The following is an 8,123-nucleotide window of genomic DNA, read 5'->3' as shown; positions in this document are numbered from 1 at the left end:
CCAGTCACTATGACATGCACAGACCACCAAGGGGCAGACGCTTAATGCAGGCATTATAATGCTCCAGGTCAGATGTGGCTGCCCCCTGGTGGTCACTGTGCTCAGCCAAAGCTGGGATCACTGCTGGAGAGTGCAGCAGTGGTGGTGGGTGCCTTTCCCACTTCTGTGACAGTCTGATATCTGTGCAAAAGGGCACAGGCCAGGGCTGAGGGACCGACCCCTCTCCCCACCCAACCCTCCCACCCCACTCCCTGAGTGCACGAATTTCGTGCACCAGGCCTCTAGTGTCAATATTTGCACTATAGAAAATAATACAGATTGACTTGACAGCTGGTTTTGAAAAAAGTCTTAATGTGAATCTCTTCAGTCAAAAAGGGGACTTCATTTGTGTAAGATTCCATCCAAATCACCTTAGATTTTCAAAATTTGATATACTGCACTTTTAAAACATTTTCTTGTAATTTGTTTAATATTAACAGAAAGTTAATGGTATGGAGAACTAGTCAGTTTCTATTTAGCTACTTTTGGATGATTTAGTACATTCAGGTCTTAACTTGCATGGGGTTAAAGCATTTTTCAGTAAGCAATTATTATTATTATTTTTTTTATATTTCAGATGATCTTGTAAAAAGATTTTAAGGGAAATCCAGCAGGTGTGCAAGAACAGAATTACTTTTCCGGAAACGAAGACAATCCAGTCTTGACAACATATTCACCATGTCCAGTATACAAGCAGAAATCCCTATACTTGCAAAGAAACTAGAAAGCAGCTTCCACATGGAAATGATTCAGTTGATAGAAACTGAGATGGTTCAATTATTGGATTTAAAATACAAAGACATGTCAGCAGTTATTATGAGTAAGTTTAAAGTCTTGATGGAAAATATGGACTTAATGGTTGAAGAGATAAGGGAATCTCTTAAAAATGACCTAAAGGAAATTTTAGGAGTAAAAACTACAATGCTTGAAATTAAAAATCCAAAGAACCCAAATATCAGAAAAGAGTTGCAACAAATGAAGGATACCACATCTATAAAAAGAGGATTGGTAGAGAAAATAGAAGGAGAAAACTATATTGAGGATATTGAAAATTTGACTTTGAAAAGAAGTGAAATAGTTAAACTCGGTAGCAAATTAGACCAAAGTAAAGACTACACTACTAACCAAGGTAAAAAACTGTCCCCGGATGATTCACAAAATCACAAAGTTCTAGAAAATATGGAAGAAGCCATAGGTAATACAGATGACACAGGTAGAAATTGCAACATTCATATAGAAGTTACAGGAGAGGATGAGGGCCAAGAGCATGGAGAGGATGTATTAGTTGAAGAAAGGAGAGAGGAAAACATCCCTCAGAATTTCAAAAATAAAGAGAAAGTTCTAAAAGCCTCCAAAGAAGATGGAGCAATTCTAACACTGGCAGCAGACTTTTCATCAGCAACACTGGGCATTAGTAAGCAATGGAGTAATGTCTTCAACATTCTGAGGGAAAATGATTTTGAACCAAAAATTTTATGCCAAGTTAAGCTAGCATTTAAATGTGATGGTGAAATCAGGATTTTTTCAGACATGCAAAGCCTCAGGAAATTTATCAGCCAAAAATCTTTTATGAAAGAATTACTGAAAGGGGCATTCCCAGAAAATGAAAGCAGGAAGAAAGGAGGAAGAAGATATGGGATTCAAGAAAAAATGGTAAGCATACAAATCTGTAGAGCTTATTTAGTTGGTCTTAAAACCAATTTTTAAGAAATTGTTAAAAGTGAGAGCATGATGTTAAAAGCAATGATTAAATTGGTGTTGGAAGTTTGGCAAAAGTAAGAGTGAATAGTTTGTTTTTGTTTTTAATGTATTTTATTGATTTTAGAGTGGGAGAGAGATAGAAACATCAATGATGAGAGAGAATCATTAATTGGCTGCCTCCTGCATGCCCCCTAATGGGGATCGAGCCCGCAACCCAGGCATGTGCCCTTGGCCAGAATCGAACCTGGCACCCTTCAGTCCACAGGCTGATGCTCTATCCATTGAGCAAAACCAGATAGGGCGTGTTTTTGTTTTTTATATAGATTTTATAGATTTTTTTACAGAGAGGAAGAGAGGGATAGAGAGTTAGAAACATTGATGAGAGAGAAACAGTGATCAGCTGCCTCCTGCAAGGATGTGCCAGAAACCAAGGTGCATGCCCTTGACTGGAATCGAACCTGGGACCTTTCAGTATGCAGGCTGACGCTCTATCCACTGAGCCAAACGGTTAGGGCGAGAGTGAATAGTTTTAGAGGAGATTGTACATACACTAGACATTGATAAATATATGCTAAATATTTAAAGCTAAAACCAGAACAATAGCTTTTATTTATTTATCTTTTAAAATAGCTTTTAAATAATTAAAAGGGGAAAATGAAACAGAATTGAATGAACTTAACAAAGCCTTGTTACTAGGAATAAGAACAGAAATATTAAGTATAAGTAATTAGGTTCCATTTTTTCTTCCTTTTTCTAAATACATTTTTATTGAATTCAGAGAGGATGGGGGAGAGAGACAGAAACATCAGTGATGAGAGAGAATCATTGATTGGCTGTCTCCTGCATGCCCCCTACTAGGGATCGAGCCCACAACCTGGGCTTGTGCCCTGACTGGGAATTGAACCTTGGTTCCTGTTTTGTTTTTTTTAAAATATATTTTATTGATTTTTTTACAGAGAGGAAGGGAGAGGGATAAAGAGCTAGAAACATCGATGAGAGAGAAACATCAATCAGCTGCCACCTGCACACCTCCCACTGGGGATGTGCCTACAACCAATGTACGTGCCCCCGACCGAATTCGAACCTGGGACCCTTCAGTCCGCAGGCTGACGCTCTATCCACTGAGCCAAACCGGTTTCGGCTTGGCTCCTGTTTTATAGGTCAGTGCTCAACCACTGAGCTAGGCTGGCTGGAATAAGTTCAATTTTTAATGTGTAAAGCAGTCTGCTAAGTTTTCTTTATTCGCAATCAGGGAAATGCAAATAGAACTTTATTTAATAAAACCCATCTGGTTGCTCATTAATGTTGATATATCTGACTTTTACCCTTTCCAATATATAAAGCTTTTTGTTTCTTACAGCATATTAAACTATGTTCCGCATATACTTGATTCATTAAAAACACTAGCTTATTTCCTGAATATTGTTATAATCTCAATCGTAAAAGGTATTCTGTAGAGATTCTCTTCTTTTTTTCCTCTTCCTTCTCTTTCCTTCCATATGTTAGACTATCCTTTTTGCCCATTGTAGATTCTTGGCTTTTCATAAATTAGTTGGCTATATATGCGTGAGTTCATTCCTGCCTCATTACTCTTGTTTTTATGTCAATACCATATAGTTTGAAATCGGGAAGTGTGTCTCCAGCTTTGTTCTTTTTCTCAAGATTTGCTTTGTATATCTGAGATTTGTGTGTGTGGTTTCATGCAAAGTTGAGGATTACATGTCCATGAAAAATGCCTTTGGGATTTTGATAGAAATTGCATTGAATTTGTAGATTTCTCTGGGTTGTATAACATTTTAACAATATTCTTGCAATTCATGAGCATACAATATCTTTATTTGTTTGAAGTTTATATTATTAAGCCAATATATATATTTTAAAATATTTTGGAGAGAGAGAGAAACACCAATGATGAGAGGGAATCTTTGATCATTGCCTCCTTCATGCCCCCTACTGGGGATCAAGCCCACAACCCAGGCAACTGGGGCATATGCCCTTGATCAGAATCGATCCCAGGATCCTTCAGTCTGCAGGCTGATGCTCTATCCACTGAGCTAAACTGGCTAAGGCAAGCCAATATTTTTGACAGGTTCTCTAAAGAACACCTACTTCCCCTGCCCTCCTAACATTTTCAAGTTCAACCTCTGCAAAATGAAAGTCTAGAATTTGAAGATAACTTGGATCAACAAATTTACTCTTTAAGAATAAACATTTAATCTCAGATATTGCTGTTCCCCAGAAATACAAACGGAAGGAACCTAACCTGTTCTGGAGATGGGGATACTGAACGAATAGGACATTCTTTCCCAGTAGACGGCAATGAGTGAAAACCTCAGGGCCAAGAGGAGTGTTCTAAGAAATGTTGAGCCCACATTTACATTGCAGGCTTGCCTCAAGCTCAGTACCTAAACTGCCTTTCTTAACCTGTACAACAGACAAAAGTAGTGCTATGGTCAGATCCTGTCTTAGAGGGAACACTGAGGTACTGGTAGCAAATGTGGAGACTGGATTTGAACAAATCTGAAATGAATTGAGCCTGTACTCCTAACCAAAACATGTTTTCCTTGTAATTAATGTGGCTAGAGTTTGAACTGCAAGTGGAATATTTTAAAAACTTTAAAAGTAAATGTGTGTGTGGGGGGGGGAGAGGGGGAGTAAATGTGGATTTTTGTTGTTATAATTGTTTTATAATGTTCCTAAAGTTAGATAACAAGGTCTCTTTATCCTCCCTAAATATAACCAGCCATTCACTAATACAAGTCCTTATGGAAGCACTAAGGGTTGGGACTATAGAGGGAATACAGTATATACAACTGCACGGAAATCTGTTGCAAGTACTACACGAGTAATTGCAGGTGTGACAGATGACCATAGTAGAAACAACTTGTTTGGGGATCCAAGCCTTTAAGAACAAATCATTTAAACAATATTCTAGGTATTTGCTAATTGTCAAATAGCAGTCACATTTAATTTACAGAGTGAAAGGTTTTACTGCCTTAAAAAGACACACATGATTTAACAACAATTTTTTTTTTTTTCAGAACAAAACTGTAATAGCCTCTAAGTATGGATCTGTGGCAGCAACCAGTGATGGCTTGAGCTTTCTATTTAGTAAAGAGGTAAAGGTTGCTGAGACAGAGGAAGTAAAAAGCTTAGAGACTCACGAGGAAGAGGCTTCAGAGTCTAAGGAAAAGGAAGCCCTGGAGGAGGAAGAGGCCTCAGAGCTAGAAGAGGAAGAAGAAGAGGCTTTAGATTTGGAGGATGGAGAAGAGGCTTCAGGGCTGGAGCAAGAGGCTTCTGAGTTGGAGGAAGACGGAGAGATCTCAGAGTTAGGGGAGGAGGAAGAGGTTTCAGAGTTGGAGCAAGAGGAAGAGTCTTCAGGACTGGAGGAAGAAAAGGCCTCAGTATCATGTAACAAATTTTACTCAGACTTGAAGTATTCTGCTTTCGCACATGGAGTTGAACTGAACAGTGAGGAATTGGATAGAATTTTTAGTGAAGAGGAAAAATGTTATGAGCTACAGGAGGGAGATAGCTCAGAGTGGGAAAGGGAACTGTACTTACCATGGCCAGAAGAAGAGGACTCTGAAGTAGAAGAGACTACCTCCCAGACGGAGGAAAAAGAGGCCTCACTTTTACTTAAAGAACTTCCCTGTACTTACTTGGCTTCAGATTCTGAGGAGAAAAAATTGGTGAAACATAAGCTAACATCTAAGGAAACAGAGTTACTACAAGAAACAGAAGAGAACTTTAGGAGAAGTGTAATTAATTCATTCAGAGAGATACAAGAGGAGATTGTAGATATTAAAAATTACCATCCCGGAAATAAAAAACTATCTACACTGAGTGTTAGAATAGACATACTTAAGGAGAAAATAAATAATCTAGAAGATAGAATTGAAGAGTTCTCTAAGGATACAAGGCAAATGGCCAAACAGATAATAATTAAAGAAAGAATAAGAGATGTAGAGGATAGAGCCAGAAGCTCAAACATCCGTTTGATAGGAATTCCAGAAAAAGATAATAAAGAGAATGGAGCAGAGGAAATAATTAAGGAAATAATTGAAGAAAACTTTGCAGAGCTAAATAAAAGGTCAGGTCTGGACATTGTCAGTGCCTTTCGAGTACCCAGTAAAATAGATGAAAAGAGACCCACTCCTAGACACATTTTGGTGAAATTTGGCAATTCCGGTGATAGAGAAAAAATCATAACTGCTTCCAAAGAGAAAAAAGAGGTAACCTACAGAGGAAGAAGAATCAGAATGACAGCAGACTTATCACTGGATACTCTGGATGCTAGAAGTCAATGGGGCAGTATCATAAGAGGTCTGCAGGAAAAAGGCTTTAAACCTAGAATCTTATATCCAGCCAAATTGGCATTTGATTTTGAAGGTCAAACAAAGGTATTTTTTTATATTGAAGAATTCAGAAAGTTCATTTCTTGCATACCCTCTTTGAAAGAATCACTGGAGGATATATTTTAGCAATCCAGGGTCAGTGTAAACACATATAATATATATTTTCCCCACACCCAAAATCAAGGAAAACTAAAATGCCACAATTTTATCCAACAAGATTGACAGCTAACGGTATACTTGGGGACGAGGAGAAAGGAAGATTACAAATAGTGCCTACATGTTGGTAAATTTAAGGGGTGTGTTAAAATTATTATTTATCATAATGTGAATCTTAAATCTTAATTAAACTATTTTCCTTTCAATGTGTATTTGCTTATTAAACATTTTTCTTTTCTGGTTTAAATGTTTTTACATTTTATTGCATAAATCCATTCAGTGGTGAGATTAAATCTCTTCCCTAATGCTAGACATTAGCTTTTTCTCAGTTTTTAATGAATTGCTTTACAAGAAGAAATTAAGGAGAAGGTGATATAACTGTTTCATGACTTATTACAAGGGCTCATTTTGTATATTCATTTTACCTAAATAAGTAAAAGTATCCTCTCTCCAGCAGTTGAAACTAGCCTCTCCTTTCTTAGCTCAGTCCTAACTCTGGTCTTTAAGGACCTTCTACAAAATGGTTCTTTTAAATGCCCTGGCCTCAGCAGGTCTGGCTTTGAGCTCTTAATTCTGTGTAGCTCCAGGAAAATTACTAATTTCTCTAGTCTCCGGCTTCTTACAACTAAGTGTTCTGTGAGGTGATATTTGTGCCCAACATAAGAGTCCTCAGTAGATGGGACATCCTGCTTCCTGCCCTACAGAGGCAGAACGAGGCTGATTGCCATTTTCACTTTGGAGTGAGAACCAGAGAAGGCTGTTTTCATTCGCGTTGGAGGTGGGTGGGCCAGAAAACTACCCACCACATTATCTTTCTCTACTCTCCATTGCTTTGCTCTTAGTGGCTTGGCGGTTTTACCCCTCTTTACTTTTTGCCCTTGTGAAATATTTAACAAGAAGTTGCAAAAATACAACAGTCCCACATACCTTTTACCCTCCTTCCCCTTGCAACATCTTACATAAGACGAGTACAGTATAAGAATCAGGAGGTCGATATTGCTTTATTCACATTTTATCTGCAATAGCCTCCTACACAAGGATGCAGGCTCTACTAAGTCCACCAGGCACTAGCATGCACTTGCATGTGTGCTGTGCAATTTTACCTCTTGTGTAGATTTATGTGACCACACTCAAGACAGCTGTTAGTCCCACAAGGAACTCCCTCGTGCTCCCTGCCACCTGTTTGTACCTGGCCCTAAGTGCTAGTTCTCTATTTTCGTAAGGTGACGTGCTCTTGAGTCTTCATGCCCCCTTTGGAGGGGTATTCTGGTATTTCAAAGGTTCCAGCCCAGGTGCACAAGAACAACGGACAGCTGGCTTAAAACCGACTGAGAAGTTAATGGACCTGGATGTGAGCACTCATGACCTGCCCAGTTAGGAATTTAGGATCCAATCACTGTCTGAGGTCACCCCATAAAACCTCTTTTTTTTGACAACTGCCTTCCCTATGCTTTCTCAGAGGCCCACATGGTGAAGTCTAAGTTGCCCAGATTCTCTCTTTCCTACTAAACTAGAAGTTAGGATGGGACTAAGTTTGGATCTGTGGAGCTTTTATACTAAAATATTTCTGAGGGGCAGATGTGGGACAGAGGAGAACACGTGACACCAGGCAAAGGGTTGAGAACTACAGAGTGATTCATCTCTAAGGGGAAATGGCTTTCCTCAGAAAATGGATGTTCTCCCACAGCCAAGTCTTAGGTCAGGCTGCTTATAATGAAGTCATTAACAGCTATTTCACCAAAAACACAATGGAGTTTGTAAGGTTCAAAGTTTCAGTCTGAGATTGGTTTCTGTTTCTTTGGGGTTTTGGCTTCAAGGAGACTGAAGTCTGGGGATACCCACCCCAGGATGTCCCGTGTTGTTGCTCTT

At 38.8% G+C, this 8,123-nt stretch overlaps 1 protein-coding gene across 1 annotated transcript; it reads left to right on the top strand.

Moving 5' to 3' along the window:
* Positions 1 to 717: 717 nt before the first annotated feature.
* L1TD1 (LINE1 type transposase domain containing 1) lies at positions 718 to 7,476 on the top strand (the record flags this gene model as incomplete). Its single annotated transcript, XM_079777832.1, has 3 exons — positions 718 to 1,317; positions 4,782 to 5,975; positions 7,369 to 7,476. The coding sequence occupies 3 exons, from the start codon at positions 718 to 720 to the stop codon at positions 7,474 to 7,476; spliced, it is 1,902 nt and encodes a 633-aa protein (XP_079633958.1).
* Positions 7,477 to 8,123: the final 647 nt, after the last annotated feature.

This window comes from Cnephaeus nilssonii (genome assembly GCF_951640355.1).
Source record: "Cnephaeus nilssonii genome assembly, chromosome: 7".
Taxonomy (NCBI): Eukaryota; Metazoa; Chordata; class Mammalia; order Chiroptera; family Vespertilionidae; genus Cnephaeus; species Cnephaeus nilssonii.
The sequence above is the reverse complement of the archived record's forward strand: the minus strand, read 5'-3'. Positions and strand labels throughout refer to the sequence as shown.